This window comes from Coregonus clupeaformis, unplaced genomic scaffold (genome assembly GCF_020615455.1).
Source record: "Coregonus clupeaformis isolate EN_2021a unplaced genomic scaffold, ASM2061545v1 scaf1864, whole genome shotgun sequence".
Lineage (NCBI taxonomy): Eukaryota > Metazoa > Chordata > Actinopteri > Salmoniformes > Salmonidae > Coregonus > Coregonus clupeaformis.
In genome coordinates, this window is record NW_025535318.1 from 63,644 (window position 1) to 86,003 (window position 22,360).

At 48.9% G+C, this 22,360-nt stretch overlaps 1 protein-coding gene across 1 annotated transcript in view; it reads right to left on the reverse strand.

Moving 5' to 3' along the window:
• The window catches only part of LOC123487897 (AP-5 complex subunit zeta-1-like), a gene marked incomplete at its 5' end in the record, with an annotated part of 50,950 nt that extends 29,226 nt beyond the window's left edge, over positions 1–21,724 (reverse strand). Inside the window, one exon of the mRNA XM_045218870.1 lies at positions 21,700–21,724. Coding sequence (XP_045074805.1) covers positions 21,700–21,724 — 25 coding nt within the window. The remainder of the gene's footprint in view (positions 1–21,699) is intronic.
• Positions 21,725–22,360: the final 636 nt, after the last annotated feature.

Consider the following 22,360-nt stretch of genomic DNA (forward strand, 5'->3'; position numbering starts at 1 on the left):
ATTTCAGGTCCATGGGTTAGGGTTAGTTATTTCAGGTCCATGGGTTAGGGTTAGTTATTTCAGGTCCATGGGTTAGGGTTAGTTATTTCAGGTCCATGGGTTAGGGTTAGTTATTTCAGGTCCATGGGTTAGGGTTAGTTATTTCAGGTCCATGGGTTAGGGTTAGTTATTTCAGGTCCATGGGTTAGGGTTAGTTATTTCAGGTCCATGGGTTAGGGTTAGTTATTTCAGGTCCATGGGTTAGGGTTAGTTATTTCAGGTCCATGGGTTAGGGTTAGTTATTTCAGGTCCATGGGTTAGGGTTAGTTATTTCAGGTCCATGGGTTAGGGTTGAATTATTTCAGGTCCATGGGTTAGGGTTAGTTATTTCAGGTCCATGGGTTAGGGTTAGTTATTTCAGGTCCATGGGTTAGGGTTAGTTATTTCAGGTCCATGGGTTAGGGTTAGTTATTTCAGGTCCATGGGTTAGGGTTAGTTATTTCAGGTCCATGGGTTAGGGTTAGTTATTTCAGGTCCATGGGTTAGGGTTAGTTATTTCAGGTCCATGGGTTAGGGTTAGTTATTTCAGGTCCATGGGTTAGGGTTAGTTATTTCAGGTCCATGGGTTAGGGTTAGTTATTTCAGGTCCATGGGTTAGGGTTAGTTATTTCAGGTCCATGGGTTAGGGGTTAGTTATTTCAGGTCCATGGGTTAGGGTTAGTTATTTCAGGTCCATGGGTTAGGGTTAGTTATTTCAGGTCCATGGGTTAGGGGTTAGTTATTTCAGGTCCATGGGTTAGGGTTAGTTATTTCAGGTCCATGGGTTAGGGTTAGTTATTTCAGGTCCATGGGTTAGGGTTAGTTATTTCAGGTCCATGGGTTAGGGTTAGTTATTTCAGGTCCATGGGTTAGGGTTAGTTATTTCAGGTCCATGGGTTAGGGTTAGTTATTTCAGGTCCATGGGTTAGGGTTAGTTATTTCAGGTCCATGGGTTAGGGTTAGTTATTTCAGGTCCATGGGTTAGGGTTAGTTATTTCAGGTCCATGGGTTAGGTTAGTTATTTCAGGTCCATGGGTTAGGGTTAGTTATTTCAGGTCCATGGGTTAGGGTTAGTTATTTCAGGTCCATGGGTTAGGGTTAGTTATTTCAGGTCCATGGGTTAGGGTTAGTTATTTCAGGTCCATGGGTTAGGGTTAGTTATTTCAGGTCCATGGGTTAGGGTTAGTTATTTCAGGTCCATGGGTTAGGGTTAGTTATTTCAGGTCCATGGGTTAGGGTTAGTTATTTCAGGTCCATGGGTTAGGGTTAGTTATTTCAGGTCCATGGGTTAGGGTTAGTTATTTCAGGTCCATGGGTTAGGGTTAGTTATTTCAGGTCCATGGGTTAGGGTTAGTTATTTCAGGTCCATGGGTTAGGGTTAGTTATTTCAGGTCCATGGGTTAGGGTTAGTTATTTCAGGTCCATGGGTTAGGGTTAGTTATTTCAGGTCCATGGGTTAGGGTTAGTTATTTCAGGTCCATGGGTTAGGGTTAGTTATTTCAGGTCCATGGGTTAGGGTTAGTTATTTCAGGTCCATGGGTTAGGGTTAGTTATTTCAGGTCCATGGGTTAGGGGTTAGTTATTTCAGGTCCATGGGTTAGGGTTAGTTATTTCAGGTCCATGGGTTAGGGTTAGTTATTTCAGGTCCATGGGTTAGGGTTAGTTATTTCAGGTCCATGGGTTAGGGTTAGTTATTTCAGGTCCATGGGTTGGGGTTAGTTATTTCAGGTCCATGGGTTAGGGTTAGTTATTTCAGGTCCATGGGTTAGGGTTAGTTATTTCAGGTCCATGGGTTAGGGTTAGTTATTTCAGGTCCATGGGTTAGGGTTAGTTATTTCAGGTCCATGGGTTAGGGTTAGTTATTTCAGGTCCATGGGTTAGGGTTAGTTATTTCAGGTCCATGGGTTGGGGTTAGTTATTTCAGGTCCATGGGTTAGGGTTAGTTATTTCAGGTCCATGGGTTAGGGTTAGTTATTTCAGGTCCATGGGTTGGGGTTAGTTATTTCAGGTCCATGGGTTAGGGTTAGTTATTTCAGGTCCATGGGTTAGGGTTAGTTATTTCAGGTCCATGGGTTAGGGTTAGTTATTTCAGGTCCATGGGTTAGGGTTAGTTATTTCAGGTCCATGGGTTAGGGTTAGTTATTTCAGGTCCATGGGTTAGGGTTAGTTATTTCAGGTCCATGGGTTAGGGTTAGTTATTTCAGGTCCATGGGTTAGGGTTAGTTATTTCAGGTCCATGGGTTGGGTTAGTTATTTCAGGTCCATGGGTTAGGGTTAGTTATTTCAGGTCCATGGGTTAGGGTTAGTTATTTCAGGTCCATGGGTTAGGGTTAGTTATTTCAGGTCCATGGGTTAGGGTTAGTTATTTCAGGTCCATGGGTTAGGGTTAGTTATTTCAGGTCCATGGGTTAGGGTTAGTTATTTCAGCTCCATGGGTTAGGGTTAGTTATTTCAGGTCCATGTGTTAGGGTTAGTTATTTCAGGTCCATGGGTTAGGGTTAGTTATTTCAGGTCCATGTGTTAGAGTTAGTTATTTCAGGTCCATGGGTTAGGGTTAGTTATTTCAGGTCCATGGGTTAGGGTTAGTTATTTCAGCTCCATGGGTTAGGGTTAGTTATTTCAGGTCCATGGGTTAGGGTTAGTTATTTCAGGTCCATGGGTTAGGGTTAGTTATTTCAGGTCCATGGGTTAGGGTTAGTTATTTCAGGTCCATGGGTTAGGGTTAGTTATTTCAGGTCCATGGGTTAGGGTTAGTTATTTCAGGTCCATGGGTTAGGGTTAGTTATTTCAGGTCAATGGGTTAGGGTTCACTCTGTTCTATGAGGCAGTAGTGTAGGGGTTAGGGTGTAGGGTTAGTTACTGTGGTCACTCTGTTCTATGAGGCAGTAGTGTAGGGGTTAGGGTGTAGGGAACATACTGTGGTCACTCTGTTCTATGAGGCAGTAGTGTAGGGGTTAGGGTGTAGGGAACATACTGTGGTCACTCTGTTCTATGAGGCAGTAGTGTAGGGGTTAGGGTGTAGGGAACATACTGTGGTCACTCTGTTCTATGAGGCAGTAGTGTAGGGGTTAGGGTGTAGGGAACATACTGTGGTCCCTCTGTTCTATGAGGCAGTAGTGTAGGGGTTAGGGTGTAGGGTTAGTTACTGTGGTCACTCTGTTCTATGAGGCAGTAGTGTAGGGGTTAGGGTGTAGGGTTAGTTACTGTGGTCATTCTGTTCTATGAGGCAGTAGTGTAGGGGTTAGGGTGTAGGGAACATACTGTGGTCACTCTGTTCTATGAGGCAGTAGTGTAGGGGTTAGGGTGTAGGGTTAGTTACTGTGGTCACTCTGTTCTATGAGGCAGTAGTGTAGGGGTTAGGGTGTAGGGTTAGTTACTGTGGTCACTCTGTTCTATGAGGCAGTAGTGTAGGGGGTTAGGGTGTAGGGTTAGTTACTGTGGTCACTCTGTTCTATGAGGCAGTAGTGTAGGGGTTAGGGTGTAGGGTTAGTTACTGTGGTCACTCTGTTCTATGAGGCAGTAGTGTAGGGGGTTAGGGTGTAGGGTTAGTTACTGTGGTCACTCTGTTCTATGAGGCAGTATTGTAGGGGTTAGGGTGTAGGGAACATACTGTGGTCACTCTGTTCTATGAGGCAGTAGTGTAGGGGTTAGGGTGTAGGGTTAGTTACTGTGGTCACTCTGTTCTATGAGGCAGTAGTGTAGTGGTTAGGGTGTAGGGAACATACTGTGGTCACTCTGTTCTATGAGGCAGTAGTGTAGGGGTTAGGGTGTAGGGTTAGTTACTGTGGTCACTCTGTTCTATGAGGCAGTAGTGTAGGGGTTAGGGTGTAGGGAACATACTGTGGTCACTCTGTTCTATGAGGCAGTAGTGTAGGGGTTAGGGTGTAGGGTACATACTGTGGTCACTCTGTTCTATGAGGCAGTAGTGTAGGGGTTAGGGTGTAGGGAACATACTGTGGTCACTCTGTTCTATGAGGCAGTAGTGTAGGGGTTAGGGTGTAGGGTTAGTTACTGTGGTCACTCTGTTCTATGAGGCAGTAGTGTAGGGGTTAGGGTGTAGGGTTAGTTACTGTGGTCACTCTGTTCTATGAGGCAGTAGTGTAGGGGTTAGGGTGTAGGGAACATACTGTGGTCACTCTGTTCTATGAGGCAGTAGTGTAGGGGTTAGGGTGTAGGGTTAGTTACTGTGGTCACTCTGTTCTATGAGGCAGTAGTGTAGGGGTTAGGGTGTAGGGAACATACTGTGGTCACTCTGTTCTATGAGGCAGTAGTGTAGGGGTTAGGGTGTAGGGTTAGTTACTGTGGTCACTCTGTTCTATGAGGCAGTAGTGTAGGGGTTAGGGTGTAGGGAACATACTGTGGTCACTCTGTTCTATGAGGCAGTAGTTTAGGGGTTAGGGTGTAGGGTACATACTGTGGTCACTCTGTTCTATGAGGCAGTAGTGTAGGGGTTAGGGTGTAGGGTACATACTGTGGTCACTCTGTTCTATGAGGCAGTAGTGTAGGGGTTAGGGTGTAGGGTTAGTTACTGTGGTCACTCTGTTCTATGAGGCAGTAGTGTAGGGGTTAGGGTGTAGGGTTAGTTACTGTGGTCACTCTGTTCTATGAGGCAGTAGTGTAGGGGTTAGGGTGTAGGGAACATACTGTGGTCACTCTGTTCTATGAGGCAGTAGTATAGGGGGTTAGGGTGTAGGGTTAGTTACTGTGGTCACTCTGTTCTATGAGGCAGTAGTGTAGGGGTTAGGGTGTAGGGTTAGTTACTGTGGTCACTCTGTTCTATGAGGCAGTAGTGTAGGGGTTAGGGTGTAGGGAACATACTGTGGTCACTCTGTTCTATGAGGCAGTAGTGTAGGGGTTAGGGTGTAGGGTTAGTTACTGTGGTCACTCTGTTCTATGAGGCAGTAGTGTAGGGGTTAGGGTGTAGGGTTAGTTACTGTGGTCACTCTGTTCTATGAGGCAGTAGTGTAGGGGGTTAGGGTGTAGGGTTAGTTACTGTGGTCACTCTGTTCTATGAGGCAGTAGTGTAGGGGGTTAGGGTGTAGGGTTAGTTACTGTGGTCACTCTGTTCTATGAGGCAGTAGTGTAGGGGGTTAGGGTGTAGGGAACATACTGTGGTCACTCTGTTCTATGAGGCAGTAGTGTAGGGGTTAGGGTGTAGGGTTAGTTACTGTGGTCACTCTGTTCTATGAGGCAGTAGTGTAGGGGTTAGGGTGTAGGGTTAGTTACTGTGGTCACTCTGTTCTATGAGGCAGTAGTGTAGGGGTTAGGGTGTAGGGAACATACTGTGGTCACTCTGTTCTATGAGGCAGTAGTGTAGGGGTTAGGGTGTAGGGTTAGTTACTGTGGTCACTCTGTTCTATGAGGCAGTAGTGTAGGGGTTAGGGTGTAGGGTTAGTTACTGTGGTCACTCTGTTCTATGAGGCAGTAGTGTAGGGGTTAGGGGTGTAGGGTTAGTTACTGTGGTCACTCTGTTCTATGAGGCAGTAGTGTAGGGGTTAGGGTGTAGGGTTAGTTACTGTGGTCACTCTGTTCTATGAGGCAGTAGTGTAGGGGTTAGGGTGTAGGGTTAGTTACTGTGGTCACTCTGTTCTATGAGGCAGTAGTGTAGGGGTTAGGGTGTAGGGAACATACTGTGGTCACTCTGTTCTATGAGGCAGTAGTGTAGGGGTTAGGGTGTAGGGTTAGTTACTGTGGTCACTCTGTTCTATGAGGCAGTAGTGTGGGGGTTAGGGGTGTAGGGAACTTACTGTGGTCACTCTGTTCTATGAGGCAGTAGTGTAGGGGTTAGGGTGTAGGGTTAGTTACTGTGGTCACTCTGTTCTATGAGGCAGTAGTGTAGGGGTTAGGGGTGTAGGGTTAACGCTACTGTGGTCACTCTGTTCTATGAGGCAGTAGTGTAGGGGTTAGGGTGTAGGGGAACATACTGTGGTCACTCTGTTCTATGAGGCAGTAGTGTAGGGGGTTAGGGTGTAGGGAACATACTGTGGTCACTCTGTTCTATGAGGCAGTAGTGTAGGGGTTAGGGTGTAGGGTTAGTTACTGTGGTCACTCTGTTCTATGAGGCAGTAGTGTAGGGGGTTAGGGTGTAGGGAACATACTGTGGTCACTCTGTTCTATGAGGCAGTAGTGTAGGGGTTAGGGGTGTAGGGTTAGTTACTGTGGTCACTCTGTTCTATGAGGCAGTAGTGTAGGGGTTAGGGTGTAGGGAACATACTGTGGTCACTCTGTTCTATGAGGCAGTAGTGTAGGGGTTAGGGTGTAGGGTTAGTTACTGTGGTCACTCTGTTCTATGAGGCAGTAGTGTAGGGGTTAGGGGTGTAGGGAACATACTGTGGTCACTCTGTTCTATGAGGCAGTAGTGTAGGGGTTAGGGTGTAGGGTTAGTTACTGTGGTCACTCTGTTCTATGAGGCAGTAGTGTAGGGGGTTAGGGTGTAGGGTTAGTTACTGTGGTCACTCTGTTCTATGAGGCAGTAGTGTAGGGGGTTAGGGGTGTAGGGTACATACTGTGGTCACTCTGTTCTATGAGGCAGTAGTGTAGGGGTTAGGGTGTAGGGTTAGTTACTGTGGTCACTCTGTTCTATGAGGCAGTAGTGTAGGGGTTAGGGTGTAGGGAACATACTGTGGTCACTCTGTTCTATGAGGCAGTAGTGTAGGGGTTAGGGTGTAGGGTTAGTTACTGTGGTCACTCTGTTCTATGAGGCAGTAGTGTAGGGGTTAGGGTGTAGGGAACATACTGTGGTCACTCTGTTCTATGAGGCAGTAGTGTAGGGGTTAGGGTGTAGGGTTAGTTACTGTGGTCACTCTGTTCTATGAGGCAGTAGTGTAGGGGGTTAGGGTGTGGGAACATACTGTGGTCACTCTGTTCTATGAGGCAGTAGTGTAGGGGTTAGGGTGTAGGGTAGTTACTGTGGTCACTCTGTTCTATGAGGCAGTAGTGTAGGGGTTAGGGTGTAGGGTTAGTTACTGTGGTCACTCTGTTCTATGAGGCAGTAGTGTAGGGGTTAGGGTGTAGGGTTAGTTACTGTGGTCACTCTGTTCTATGAGGCAGTAGTGTAGGGGTTAGGGTGTAGGGTTAGTTACTGTGGTCACTCTGTTCTATGAGGCAGTAGTGTAGGGGTTAGGGTGTAGGGTTAGTTACTGTGGTCACTCTGTTCTATGAGGCAGTAGTGAGGGGGTTAGGGTGTAGGGTTAGTTACTGTGGTCACTCTGTTCTATGAGGCAGTAGTGAGGGGGTTAGGGTGTAGGGTTAGTTACTGTGGTCACTCTGTTCTATGAGGCAGTAGTGTAGGGGTTAGGGTGTAGGGAACATACTGTGGTCACTCTGTTCTATGAGGCAGTAGTGTAGGGGTTAGGGTGTAGGGTACATACTGTGGTCACTCTGTTCTATGAGGCAGTAGTGTAGGGGTTAGGGTGTAGGGTACATACTGTGGTCACTCTGTTCTATGAGGCAGTAGTGTAGGGGGTTAGGGTGTAGGGTACATACTGTGGTCACTCTGTTCTATGAGGCAGTAGTGTAGGGGTTAGGGTGTAGGGTTAGTTACTGTGGTCACTCTGTTCTATGAGGCAGTAGTGTAGGGGTTAGGGTGTAGGGTTAGTTACTGTGGTCACTCTGTTCTATGAGGCAGTAGTGTAGGGGTTAGGGTGTAGGGTTAGTTACTGTGGTCACTCTGTTCTATGAGGCAGTAGTGTAGGGGTTAGGGTGTAGGGTTAGTTACTGTGGTCACTCTGTTCTATGAGGCAGTAGTGTAGGGGTTAGGGTGTAGGGTACATACTGTGGTCACTCTGTTCTATGAGGCAGTAGTGTAGGGGTTAGGGTGTAGGGTTAGTTACTGTGGTCACTCTGTTCTATGAGGCAGTAGTGTAGGGGGTTAGGGGTGTAGGGTTAGTTACTGTGGTCACTCTGTTCTATGAGGCAGTAGTGTAGGGGGTTAGGGTGTAGGGTTAGTTACTGTGGTCACTCTGTTCTATGAGGCAGTAGTGTAGGGGTTAGGGTGTAGGGAACATACTGTGGTCACTCTGTTCTATGAGGCAGTAGTGTGGGGGTTAGGGTGTAGGGTTAGCTTACTGTGGTCACTCTGTTCTATGAGGCAGTAGTGTAGGGGGTTAGGGTGTAGGGGTACATACTGTAGTCACTCTGTTCTATGAGGCAGTAGTGTAGGGGTTAGGGTGTAGGGTACATACTGTGGTCACTCTGTTCTATGAGGCAGTAGTGTAGGGGGTTAGGGTGTAGGGTTAGTTACTGTGGTCACTCTGTTCTATGAGGCAGTAGTGTAGGGGTTAGGGTGTAGGGTTAGTTACTGTGGTCACTCTGTTCTATGAGGCAGTAGTGTAGGGGTTAGGGGTGTAGGGAACATACTGTGGTCACTCTGTTCTATGAGGCAGTAGTGTAGGGGTTAGGGTGTAGGGTTAGTTACTGTGGTCACTCTGTTCTATGAGGCAGTAGTGTAGGGGTTAGGGGTGTAGGGTTAGTTACTGTGGTCACTCTGTTCTATGAGGCAGTAGTGTAGGGGGTTAGGGTGTAGGGAACTTACTGTGGTCACTCTGTTCTATGAGGCAGTAGTGTAGGGGTTAGGGTGTAGGGTTAGTTACTGTGGTCACTCTGTTCTATGAGGCAGTAGTGTAGGGGTTAGGGTGTAGGGTTAGTTACTGTGGTCACTCTGTTCTATGAGGCAGTAGTGTAGGGGTTAGGGTGTAGGGTTAGTTACTGTGGTCACTCTGTTCTATGAGGCAGTAGTGTAGGGGTTAGGGTGTAGGGTTAGTTACTGTGGTCACTCTGTTCTATGAGGCAGTAGTGTAGGGGTTAGGGTGTAGGGTTAGTTACTGTGGTCACTCTGTTCTATGAGGCAGTAGTGTAGGGGTTAGGGTGTAGGGAACATACTGTGGTCACTCTGTTCTATGAGGCAGTAGTGTAGGGGGTTAGGGTGTAGGGTTAGTTACTGTGGTCACTCTGTTCTATGAGGCAGTAGTGTAGGGGGTTAGGGTGTGGGGAACATACTGTGGTCACTCTGTTCTATGAGGCAGTAGTGTAGGGGTTAGGGGTGTAGGGTTAGTTACTGTGGTCACTCTGTTCTATGAGGCAGTAGTGTAGGGGTTAGGGTGTAGGGGAACATACTGTGGTCACTCTGTTCTATGAGGCAGTAGTGTAGGGGGTTAGGGTGTAGGGAACATACTGTGGTCACTCTGTTCTATGAGGCAGTAGTGTAGGGGTTAGGGTGTAGGGTTAGTTACTGTGGTCACTCTGTTCTATGAGGCAGTAGTGTAGGGGGTTAGGGGTGTAGGGTTAGTTACTGTGGTCACTCTGTTCTATGAGGCAGTAGTGTAGGGGGTTAGGGTGTAGGGGAACATACTGTGGTCACTCTGTTCTATGAGGCAGTAGTGTAGGGGGTTAGGGTGTAGGGTTAGTTACTGTGGTCACTCTGTTCTATGAGGCAGTAGTGTAGGGGGTTGGGGTGTAGGGAACATACTGTGGTCACTCTGTTCTATGAGGCAGTAGTGTAGGGGGTTAGGGGTGTAGGGTTAGTTACTGTGGTCACTCTGTTCTATGAGGCAGTAGTGTAGGGGGTTAGGGTGTGGGAACATACTGTGGTCACTCTGTTCTATGAGGCAGTAGTGTAGGGGGTTAGGGTGTAGGGTTAGTTACTGTGGTCACTCTGTTCTATGAGGCAGTAGTGTGGGGTTAGGGGTGTAGGGGAACATACTGTGGTCACTCTGTTCTATGAGGCAGTAGTGTGGGGTTAGGGTGTAGGGTTAGTTACTGTGGTCACTCTGTTCTATGAGGCAGTAGTGTAGGGGGTTAGGGGTGTAGGGTTAGTTACTGTGGTCACTCTGTTCTATGAGGCAGTAGTGTAGGGGTTAGGGTGTAGGGTTAGTTACTGTGGTCACTCTGTTCTATGAGGCAGTAGTGTAGGGGTTAGGGTGTAGGGAACATACTGTGGTCACTCTGTTCTATGAGGCAGTAGTGTAGGGGTTAGGGTGTAGGGTACATACTGTGGTCACTCTGTTCTATGAGGCAGTAGTGTAGGGGTTAGGGGTGTAGGGGTACATACTGTGGTCACTCTGTTCTATGAGGCAGTAGTGTAGGGGTTAGGGTGTAGGGGTACATACTGTGGTCACTCTGTTCTATGAGGCAGTAGTGTAGGGGTTAGGGTGTAGGGTTAGTTACTGTGGTCACTCTGTTCTATGAGGCAGTAGTGTAGGGGTTAGGGTGTAGGGTTAGTTACTGTGGTCACTCTGTTCTATGAGGCAGTAGTGTAGGGGTTAGGGTGTAGGGTTAGCTACTGTGGTCACTCTGTTCTATGAGGCAGTAGTGTAGGGGTTAGGGTGTAGGGTTAGTTACTGTGGTCACTCTGTTCTATGAGGCAGTAGTGTAGGGGTTAGGGTGTAGGTACTTACTGTGGTCACTCTGTTCTATGAGGCAGTAGTGTAGGGGTTAGGGTGTAGGGTTAGTTACTGTGGTCACTCTGTTCTATGAGGCAGTAGTGTAGGGGTTAGGGTGTAGGGTTAGTTACTGTGGTCACTCTGTTCTATGAGGCAGTAGTGTAGGGGTTAGGGTGTAGGGTTAGTTACTGTGGTCACTCTGTTCTATGAGGCAGTAGTGTAGGGGGTTAGGGGTGTAGGGTTAGTTACTGTGGTCACTCTGTTCTATGAGGCAGTAGTGTAGGGGGTTAGGGGTGTAGGGTTAGTTACTGTGGTCACTCTGTTCTATGAGGCAGTAGTGTAGGGGTTAGGGTGTAGGGAACATACTGTGGTCACTCTGTTCTATGAGGCAGTAGTGTAGGGGTTAGGGTGTAGGGTTAGTTACTGTGGTCACTCTGTTCTATGAGGCAGTAGTGTAGGGGGTTGGGGTGTAGGGAACATACTGTGGTCACTCTGTTCTATGAGGCAGTAGTGTAGGGGTTAGGGTGTAGGGTTAGTTACTGTGGTCACTCTGTTCTATGAGGCAGTAGTGTAGGGGTTAGGGTGTAGGGAACATACTGTGGTCACTCTGTTCTATGAGGCAGTAGTGTAGGGGTTAGGGTGTAGGGAACATACTGTGGTCACTCTGTTCTATGAGGCAGTAGTGTAGGGGTTAGGGTGTAGGGAACATACTGTGGTCACTCTGTTCTATGAGGCAGTAGTGTAGGGGTTAGGGTGTAGGGTTAGTTACTGTGGTCACTCTGTTCTATGAGGCAGTAGTGTAGGGTTAGGGTGTAGGGTTAGTTACTGTGGTCACTCTGTTCTATGAGGCAGTAGTGTAGGGGGTTAGGGTGTAGGGAACATACTGTGGTCACTCTGTTCTATGAGGCAGTAGTGTAGGGGGTTAGGGGTGTAGGGAAGTTACTGTGGTCACTCTGTTCTATGAGGCAGTAGTGTAGGGGTTGGGGTGTAGGGAACTTACTGTGGTCACTCTGTTCTATGAGGCAGTAGTGTAGGGGTTAGGGTGTAGGGAACTTACTGTGGTCACTCTGTTCTATGAGGCAGTAGTGTAGGGGTTAGGGGTGTAGGGTTAGTTACTGTGGTCACTCTGTTCTATGAGGCAGTAGTGTAGGGGTTAGGGTGTAGGGTTAGTTACTGTGGTCACTCTGTTCTATGAGGCAGTAGTGTAGGGGTTAGGGTGTAGGGAACATACTGTGGTCACTCTGTTCTATGAGGCAGTAGTGTAGGGGGTTAGGGTGTAGGGGTACTTACTGTGGTCACTCTGTTCTATGAGGCAGTAGTGTAGGGGGTTGGGTGTAGGGTTAGTTACTGTGGTCACTCTGTTCTATGAGGCAGTAGTGTAGGGGTTAGGGGTGTAGGGGTACTTACTGTGGTCACTCTGTTCTATGAGGCAGTAGTGTAGGGGTTAGGGTGTAGGGTTAGTTACTGTGGTCACTCTGTTCTATGAGGCAGTAGTGTAGGGGTTGGGGTGTAGGGTTAGTTGCTGTGGTCACTCTGTTCTATGAGGCAGTAGTGTAGGGGGTTAGGGGTGTAGGGTTAGTTACTGTGGTCACTCTGTTCTATGAGGCAGTAGTGTAGGGGTTAGGGTGTAGGGGTAGCGTACTGTGGTCACTCTGTTCTATGAGGCAGTAGTGTAGGGGGTTGGGGTGTAGGGTTAGTTACTGTGGTCACTCTGTTCTATGAGGCAGTAGTGTAGGGGTTGGGGTGTAGGGTTAGTTACTGTGGTCACTCTGTTCTATGAGGCAGTAGTGTAGGGGGTTAGGGTGTAGGGTGGGTTTACTGTGGTCACTCTGTTCTATGAGGCAGTAGTGTAGGGGTTAGGGTGTAGGGTTAGTTACTGTGGTCACTCTGTTCTATGAGGCAGTAGTGTAGGGGGTTAGGGTGTAGGGAACATGCTGTGGTCACTCTGTTCTATGAGGCAGTAGTGTAGGGGTTAGGGTGTAGGGTTAGTTACTGTGGTCACTCTGTTCTATGAGGCAGTAGTGTAGGGGGTTGGGGTGTAGGGTAAGTTACTGTGGTCACTCTGTTCTATGAGGCAGTAGTGTAGGGGTTAGGGTGTAGGGTTAGTTACTGTGGTCACTCTGTTCTATGAGGCAGTAGTGTGGGGGTTAGGGGTGTAGGGTTAGTTACTGTGGTCACTCTGTTCTATGAGGCAGTAGTGTAGGGGTTAGGGGTGTAGGGTTAGTTACTGTGGTCACTCTGTTCTATGAGGCAGTAGTGTAGGGGGTTAGGGTGTAGGGAACATACTGTGGTCGCTCTGTTTATGAGGCAGTAGTGTAGGGGTTAGGGTGTAGGGTTAGTTACTGTGGTCACTCTGTTCTATGAGGCAGTAGTGTAGGGGTTGGGGTGTAGGGAGACATACTGTGGTCACTCTGTTCTATGAGGCAGTAGTGTAGGGGTTAGGGTGTAGGGTTAGTTGCTGTGGTCACTCTGTTCTATGAGGCAGTAGTGTAGGGGGTTAGGGGTGTAGGGAACATACTGTGGTCACTCTGTTCTATGGGCAGTAGTGTAGGGGGTTAGGGTGTAGGGTTGCTTACTGTGGTCACTCTGTTCTATGGGCAGTAGTGTAGGGGGTTAGGGGTGTAGGGGTACATACTGTGGTCTCTCTGTTCTATGAGGCAGTAGTGTAGGGGTTAGGGGTGTAGGGTTAGTTACTGTGGTCACTCTGTTCTATGGGCAGTAGTGTGGGGTTAGGGTGTAGGGAACATACTGTGGTCACTCTGTTCTATGAGGCAGTAGTGTAGGGGGTTAGGTGTAGGGGTACATACTGTGGTCACTCTGTTCTATGAGGCAGTAGTGTAGGGGGTTGGGGTGTAGGGAACATACTGTGGTCACTCTGTTCTATGAGGCAGTAGTGTAGGGGGTTGGGGTGTAGGGAACTTACTGTGGTCACTCTGTTCTATGAGGCAGTAGTGTAGGGGGTTAGGGGTGTAGGGAACATACTGTGGTCACTCTGTTCTATGAGGCAGTAGTGTAGGGGGTTAGGGTGTAGGGTTAGTTACTGTGGTCACTCTGTTCTATGAGGCAGTAGTGTAGGGGTTAGGGTGTGGGAACATGCTGTGGTCACTCTGTTCTATGAGGCAGTAGTGTAGGGGGTTAGGGTGTAGGGAACATACTGTGGTCACTCTGTTCTATGAGGCGTAGTGTAGGGGGGTTAGGGTGTAGGGGAACATACTGTGGTCATCTGTTCTATGAGGCAGTAGTGTGGGGTTAGGGTGTAGGGAGCATGCTGTGGTCACTCTGTTCTATGAGGCAGTAGTGTAGGGGTTAGGGTGTAGGGTTAGTTACTGTGGTCACTCTGTTCTATGAGGCAGTAGTGTAGGGGGTTAGGGTGTAGGGTTAGTTACTGTGGTCATCTGTTCTATGAGGCAGTAGTGTAGGGGGTTAGGGTGTAGGGGTAGTTACTGTGGTCACTCTGTTCTATGGGCAGTAGTGTAGGGTTAGGGTGTAGGGTTAGTTACTGTGGTCACTCTGTTCTATGAGGCAGTAGTGTAGGGGGTTGGGGTGTAGGGTACTTACTGTGGTCACTCTGTTCTATGGGCAGTGTGTGGGGGTTAGGGTGTAGGGTTAGTTACTGTGGTCACTCTGTTCTATGAGGCAGTAGTGTAGGGGGTTAGGGGTGTGGGGTACATACTGTGGTCACTCTGTTCTATGAGGCAGTAGTGTAGGGGTTAGGGTGTAGGGTTAGTTACTGTGGTCACTCTGTTCTATGAGGCAGTAGTGTGGGGGTTGGGGTGTGGGGAACATACTGTGGTCACTCTGTTCTATGAGGCAGTAGTGTAGGGGGTTAGGGTGTAGGGTTAGTTACTGTGGTCACTCTGTTCTATGAGGCCGTAGTGTAGGGGTTAGGGTGTAGGGTTAGTTACTGTGGTCACTCTGTTCTATGGGCAGTAGTGTGGTTAGGGTGTAGGGGTACTTACTGTGGTCACTCTGTTCTATGAGGCAGTAGTGTAGGGGGTTAGGGTGTAGGGTTAGTTACTGTGGTCACTCTGTTCTATGAGGCAGTAGTGTAGGGGTTAGGGTGTAGGGAACATACTGTGGTCACTCTGTTCTCTGAGGCAGTAGTGTAGGGTTAGGGTGTAGGGTTAGTTACTGTGGTCACTCTGTTCTATGAGGCAGTAGTGTAGGGGTTAGGGTGTAGGGAACATACTGTGGTCACTCTGTTCTATGAGGCAGTAGTGTAGGGGTTAGGGTGTAGGGTTAGTTACTGTGGTCACTCTGTTCTATGAGGCAGTAGTGTAGGGGTTAGGGTGTAGGGTACATACTGTGGTCACTCTGTTCTATGAGGCAGTAGTGTGGGGTTAGGGTGTAGGGTAACATACTGTGGTCACTCTGTTCTATGAGGCAGTAGTGTAGGGGGTTGGGTGTAGGGTTAGTTACTGTGGTCACTCTGTTCTATGAGGCAGTAGTGTAGGGGTTAGGGTGTAGGGTTAGTTACTGTGGTCACTCTGTTCTATGAGGCAGTAGTGTAGGGGTTGGGTGTAGGGAACATACTGTGGTCACTCTGTTCTATGAGGCAGTAGTGTAGGGGGTTAGGGTGTAGGGTTAGTTATGTGGTCACTCTGTTCTTGAGGCAGTAGTGTAGGGGGTTGGGGTGTAGGGAACATACTGTGGTCACTCTGTTCTATGAGGCAGTAGTGTAGGGGTTAGGGTGTAGGGTTAGTTACTGTGGTCACTCTGTTCTATGAGGCAGTAGTGTAGGGGGTTAGGGTGTAGGGAACATGCTGTGGTCACTCTGTTCTATGAGGCAGTAGTGTAGGGGGTTAGGGTGTAGGGTTAGTTACTGTGGTCACTCTGTTCTATGAGGCAGTAGTGTAGGGGTTAGGGTGTAGGGTTAGTTACTGTGGTCACTCTGTTCTATGAGGCAGTAGTGTAGGGGGTTAGGGGTGTAGGGTTAGTTACTGTGGTCACTCTGTTCTATGAGGCAGTAGTGTAGGGGGTTAGGGTGTAGGGGTAGCTTACTGTGGTCACTCTGTTCTATGAGGCAGTAGTGTAGGGGTTAGGGGTGTAGGGTTAGTTACTGTGGTCATCTGTTCTATGAGGCAGTAGTGTAGGGGGTTAGGGTGTGGGAACATACTGTGGTCACTCTGTTCTATGAGGCAGTAGTGTAGGGGTTAGGGTGTGGGTTAGTTACTGTGGTCACTCTGTTCTATGAGGCAGTAGTGTAGGGGGTTGGGTGTAGGGTTAGTTACTGTGGTCACTCTGTTCTATGAGGCAGTAGTGTAGGGGTTAGGGTGTAGGGTTAGTTACTGTGGTCACTCTGTTCTATGAGGCAGTAGTGTGGGGGTTAGGGTGTAGGGTTAGTTACTGTGGTCACTCTGTTCTATGAGGCAGTAGTGTGGGGTTAGGGTGTAGGGTTGTTGCTGTGGTCACTCTGTTCTATGAGGCAGTAGTGTAGGGGTTAGGGTGTAGGGAACTTGCTGTGGTCACTCTGTTCTATGAGGAGTAGTGTAGGGGGTTAGGGTGTAGGGTAGTTACTGTGGTCACTCTGTTCTATGAGGCAGTAGTGTAGGGGGTTAGGGTGTAGGGTGTTACTGTGGTCACTCTGTTCTATGAGGCAGTAGTGTAGGGGGTTAGGGTGTAGGGTTAGTTACTGTGGTCACTCTGTTCTATGAGGCAGTAGTGTAGGGGGTTAGGGTGTAGGGTTAGTTACTGTGGTCACTCTGTTCTATGAGGCAGTAGTGTAGGGGTTAGGGTGTAGGGTTAGTTACTGTGGTCGTCTCTGTTCTATGAGGCAGTAGTGTAGGGGGTTAGGGGTGTAGGGTTAGTTACTGTGGTCACTCTGTTCATGGGCAGTGTGTAGGGGTTGGGTGTAGGGTTAGTTACTGTGGTCACTCTGTTCTATGAGGCAGTAGTGTAGGGGGTTAGGGTGTAGGGTAACATACTGTGGTCACTCTGTTCTATGAGGCAGTAGTGTAGGGGTTAGGGTGTAGGGTTAGTTACTGTGGTCACTCTGTTCTATGAGGCAGTAGTGTAGGGGGTTAGGGTGTAGGGTTAGTTACTGTGGTCACTCTGTTCTATGAGGCAGTAGTGTAGGGGGTTGGGGTGTAGGGTTAGTTACTGTGGTCACTCTGTTCTATGAGGCAGTAGTGTAGGTTAGGGTGTAGGGTTGTTACTGTGGTCACTCTGTTCTATGAGGCAGTAGTGTAGGGGTTAGGGTGTAGGGTTAGTTACTGTGGTCACTCTGTTCTATGAGGCAGTAGTGTAGGGGTTAGGGTGTGGGAACATACTGTGGTCACTCTGTTCTTGAGGCAGTAGTGTAGGGGGGTTAGGGTGTAGGGTTAGTTACTGTGGTCACTCTGTTCTATGAGGCAGTGTGTAGTGGTTAGGGGTGTAGGGTACATACTGTGGTCACTCTGTTCTATGAGGCAGTAGTGTAGGGGTTAGGGTGTAGGGTTAGTTACTGTGGTCACTCTGTTCTTGAGGCAGTAGTGTAGGGGTTAGGGGTGTAGGGAACATACTGTGGTCATCTGTTCTATGGGCAGTAGTGTAGGGGTTGGGGGTAGGGGAACTTACTGTGGTCACTCTGTTCTATGAGGCAGTAGTGTAGGGGGTTAGGGTGTAGGGAACATACTGTGGTCACTCTGTTCTCTGAGGCAGTAGTGTAGGGGTTAGGGTGTGGGGAACATACTGTGGTCACTCTGTTCTATGAGGCAGTAGTGTAGGGGTTAGGGTGTAGGGTTGGTTGCTGTGGTCACTCTGTTCATGAGGCAGTAGTGTAGGGGTTGGGTGTAGGGAACTTACTGTGGTCACTCTGTTCTATGAGGCAGTAGTGTAGGGGGGTTAGGGTGTAGGGAACATGCTGTGGTCACTCTGTTCTATGAGGCAGTAGTGTGGGGTTAGGGGTGTGGGGAACATACTGTGGTCACTCTGTTCTATGAGGCAGTAGTGTAGGGGTTAGGAGTGTGGGGAACATACTGTGGTCACTCTGTTCTATGAGGCAGTAGTGTGGGGTTAGGGTGTGGGGTTAGTTACTGTGGTCACTCTGTTCTATGAGGCAGTAGTGTAGGGGGTTAGGGTGTAGGGTTAGTTACTGTGGTCACTCTGTTCTATGAGGCAGTAGTGTAGGGGGTTAGGGTGTGGGGTACATACTGTGGTCACTCTGTTCTATGAGGCAGTAGTGTAGGGGGTTAGGGTGTAGGGTTAGTTACTTGGTCACTCTGTTCTATGAGGCAGTAGTGTAGGGGTTAGGGTGTAGGGGAACATACTGTGGTCACTCTGTTCTATGAGGCAGTAGTGTAGGGGGTTAGGGTGTAGGGTTAGTTACTGTGGTCACTCTGTTCTATGAGGCAGTAGTGTAGGGGTTGGGTGTAGGGAACATACTGTGGTCACTCTGTTCTATGAGGCGTAGTGTAGGGGTTAGGGGTGTAGGGTTAGTTACTGTGGTCACTCTGTTCTATGAGGCAGTAGTGTAGGGGTTAGGGTGTAGGGGTACTTGCTGTGGTACTCTGTTCTATGAGGCAGTAGTGTAGGGGGTTAGGGGTGTAGGGAACTTACTGTGGTCACTCTGTTCTATGAGGCAGTAGTGTAGGGGGTTGGGGTGTAGGGTTAGTTACTGTGGTCACTCTGTTCTATGAGGCAGTAGTGTAGGGGTTAGGGTGTAGGGTTAGTTACTGTGGTCACTCTGTTCTACATTTACATTTACATTTTAGTCATTTAGCAGACGCTCTTATCCAGAGCGACTTACAGTTAGTGAATACATATGTTTTTATACCTGGCCACCCGTAGAATCGAGCCAACCTGGCGTTGCAAAGCGCATGCTCTATCACTAGTGTTCTATGAGGCAGTAGTGTAGGGGTTGGGTGTGGGTACATACTGTGGTCACTCTGTTCTATGAGGCAGTAGTGTAGGGGTTAGGGTGTGGGAACATACTGTGGTCACTCTGTTCTATGAGGCAGTAGTGTAGGGGGTTGGGGTGTAGGTTGGTAGTTACTGCGGTCACTCTGTTCTATGAGGCAGTAGTGTAGGGGGTTGGGTGTAGGGTTGTTACTGTGGTCACTCTGTTCTATGAGGCAGTAGTGTGGGGTTAGGGTGTAGGGGTAGTTACTGTGGTCACTCTGTTCTATGAGGCAGTAGTGTAGGGGTTAGGGTGTAGGGTACTTACTGTGGTCATCTGTTCTATGAGGCAGTAGTGTAGGGGTTAGGGGTGTAGGGGTACTTACTGTGGTCACTCTGTTCTATGAGGCAGTAGTGTAGGGGGTTAGGGTGTAGGGGTACATACTGTGGTCACTCTGTTCTATGGGGCAGTAGTGTAGGGGTTAGGGGTGTAGGGTTAGTTACTGTGGTCACTCTGTTCTATGAGGCAGTAGTGTAGGGGTTAGGGTGTAGGGAACATACTGTGGTCACTTGTTCTATGAGGCAGTAGTGTGGGTTGGGGTGTGGGTTAGTTACTGTGGTCACTCTGTTCTATGGGGGCCGTAGTGTAGGGGGTTAGGGTGTAGGGTTAGTTACTGTGGTCACTCTGTTCTATGAGGCAGTAGTGTAGGGGGTTAGGGGTGTAGGGGTAGCATGCTGTGGTCACTCTGTTCTATGAGGCAGTAGTGTAGGGGGTTAGGGGTGTAGGGTTAGTTACTGTGGTCACTCTGTTCTATGAGGCAGTAGTGTAGGGGGTTAGGGGTGTAGGTTAGTTACTGTGGTCACTCTGTTCTATGAGGCAGTAGTGTAGGGGGTTAGGGGTGTAGGGTACTTACTGTGGTCACTCTGTTCTATGAGGCAGTAGTGTAGGGGTTGGGGTGTAGGGTTAGTTACTGTGGTCCCTCTGTTCTGTGGGCAGTGTGTGGGGTTAGGGTGTAGGGTTAGTTACTGTGGTCACTCTGTTCTATGAGGCAGTAGTGTAGGGGGTTGGGGTGTAGGGTAGTTTATGTGGTCACTCTGTTCTATGGGCAGTAGTGTAGGGGTTGGGTGTAGGGTTAGTTACTGTGGTCACTCTGTTCTATGAGGCAGTAGTGTAGGGGGTTAGGGTGTAGGGGTAGTTACTGTGGTCACTCTGTTCTATGAGGCAGTAGTGTAGGGGTTAGGGTGTAGGGTTAGTTACTGTGGTACTCTGTTCTATGAGGCAGTAGTGTAGGGGTTGGGGTGTGGGAACATGCTGTGGTCGCTCTGTTCATGAGGCAGTAGTGTAGGGGGTTAGGGTGTAGGGTTAGTTACTGTGGTCACTCTGTTCTATGAGGCAGTAGTGTAGGGGTTGGGGTGTAGGTTGTTACTGTGGTCACTCTGTTCTATGAGGCAGTAGTGTAGGGGTTAGGGTGTAGGGTTAGTTACTGTGGTCACTCTGTTCTATGAGGCAGTAGTGTAGGGGGTTAGGGGTGTAGGGGTAGTTGCTGTGGTCACTCTGTTCTCTGAGGCAGTAGTGTAGGGGTTAGGGTGTAGGGTTAGTTACTGTGGTCACTCTGTTCTATGAGGCAGTAGTGTAGGGGGTTAGGGTGTAGGGTTAGTTACTGTGGTCACTCTGTTCTATGAGGCAGTAGTGTAGGGGGTTAGGGTGTAGGGTTGTTACTGTGGTCATCTGTTTATGAGGCAGTAGTGTGGGGTTGGGTGTAGGGTTAGTTACTGTGGTCACTCTGTTCTATGAGGCAGTAGTGTAGGGGGTTAGGGGTGTAGGGTTAGTTACTGTGGTCACTCTGTTCTATGAGGCAGTAGTGTAGGGGGTTAGGGTGTAGGGGAACATACTGTGGTCACTCTGTTCTATGAGGCAGTAGTGTAGGGGGTTAGGGGTGTGGGGAACTTACTGTGGTCACTCTGTTCTATGAGGCAGTAGTGTAGGGGGTTAGGGTGTAGGGTTAGTTACTGTGGTCGCTCTGTTCTATGAGGCAGTAGTGTAGGGGGTTAGGGGTGTAGGGTTGTTACTGTGGTCACTCTGTTCTATGAGGCAGTAGTGTAGGGGGTTAGGGTGTAGGTTAGTTACTGTGGTCACTCTGTTCTATGAGGCAGTAGTGTAGGGGTTGGGTGTAGGGGTCTTACTGTGGTCACTCTGTTCTATGAGGCAGTAGTGTAGGGGTTGGGTGTAGGGAACATACTGTGGTCACTCTGTTCTATGGGTAGTAGTGTAGGGGGTTAGGGTGTAGGGTTAGTTACTGTGGTCACTCTGTTCTATGAGGCAGTAGTGTAGGGGGTTGGGGGTGTGGGTACATGCTGTGGTCACTCTGTTCTATGGGAGTAGTGGGGGTTGGGGTGTAGGGTAACTTACTGTGGTCACTCTGTTCTTGAGGCAGTAGTGTAGGGGGGTTAGGGTGTAGGGGAACATACTGTTGGTCACTCTGTTCTATGAGGCAGTGTGTGGGGGTTGGGGTGTAGGGTTAGTTACTGTGGTCACTCTGTTCTTGAGGCAGTAGTGTGGGGTTAGGGTGTAGGGTTAGTTACTGTGGTCACTCTGTTCTATGAGGCAGTAGTGTAGGGGTTAGGGTGTAGGGACGTGCTGTGGTCACTCTGTTCTATGAGGCAGTAGTGTGGGTTGGTGTAGGGTTGTTACTGGGTCACTCTGTTCTATGAGGCAGTAGTGTGGGGGTTAGGGTGTAGGGTTATTACTGTGGTCACTCTGTTCTATGAGCAGTAGTGTAGGTTAGGGTGTAGGGTAGCTACTGTGGTCACTCTGTTCTATGGGCAGTAGTGTAGGGGTTAGGGTGTAGGGGAAGTTGCTGTGGTCACTCTGTTCTATGAGGCAGTAGTGTAGGGGGTTAGGGGTGTGGGTTAGCTACTGTGGTCACTCTGTTCTATGAGGCAGTAGTGTAGGGGGTTAGGGGTGTAGGGGAACATACTGTGGTCACTCTGTTCTATGAGGCAGTAGTGTAGGGGTTAGGTGTAGGGTTAGTTACTGTGGTCTCTGTTCTATGAGGCAGTAGTGTGGGGTTAGGGTGTAGGGTTAGTTACTGTGGTCACTCTGTTCTATGGGCAGTAGTGTAGGGGTTGGGTGTAGGGTTACTTACTGTGGTCACTCTGTTCTATGAGGCAGTAGTGTAGGGGTTAGGTGTGGGTAGCTTACTGTGGTACTCTGTTCTATGAGGCAGTAGTGTAGGGGGTTAGGGTGTAGGGACATACTGTGGTCACTCTGTTCTATGAGGCAGTAGTGTAGGGTTAGGGTGTGGGGTAGTACTGTGGTCCTCTGTTCTATGAGGCAGTAGTGTAGGGGTTAGGGGTGTAGGGAACATGCTGTGGTCACTCTGTTCTATGAGGCAGTAGTGTAGGGGGTTAGGTGTAGGGGAACATACTGTGGTCACTCTGTTCTATGAGGCAGTAGTGTAGGGGGTTGGGGTGTAGGGTTACATACTGCGGTCACTCTGTTCTATGAGGCAGTAGTGTAGGGGTTAGGGTGTAGGGTTAGTTACTGTGGTCCCTCTGTTCTATGAGGCAGTAGTGTAGGGGGTTAGGGGTGTAGGGAACATACTGCGGTCGCTCTGTTCTATGAGGCAGTAGTGTAGGGGGGTTAGGGTGTAGGGTTAGTTGCTGTGGTCACTCTGTTCTATGGGCAGTAGTGTAGGGGGTTAGGGGTGTAGGGAACTTACTGTGGTCACTCTATTCTATGAGGAGTAGTGTAGGGGTTAGGGGTGTAGGGGTAGTTACTGTGGTCACTCTGTTCTATGAGGCAGTAGTGTAGGGGGGTTAGGGGTGTAGGGGTACTTACTGTGGTCACTCTGTTCTATGAGGCAGTAGTGTAGGGGGTTAGGGTGTAGGGAACATACTGTGGTCACTCTGTTCTATGGGGCAGTAGTGTAGGGGGTTAGGGGTGTAGGGGTACATACTGTGGTCACTCTGTTCTATGAGGCAGTAGTGTAGGGGTTAGGGTGTAGGGTTAGTTACTGTGGTCACTCTGTTCTATGAGGCAGTGTGTAGGGGGTTAGGGTGTAGGGAACATACTGTGGTCACTCTGTTCTATGAGGCAGTAGTGTAGGGGTTAGGGTGTAGGGTTGTTATGTGGTGCTCTGTTCTAT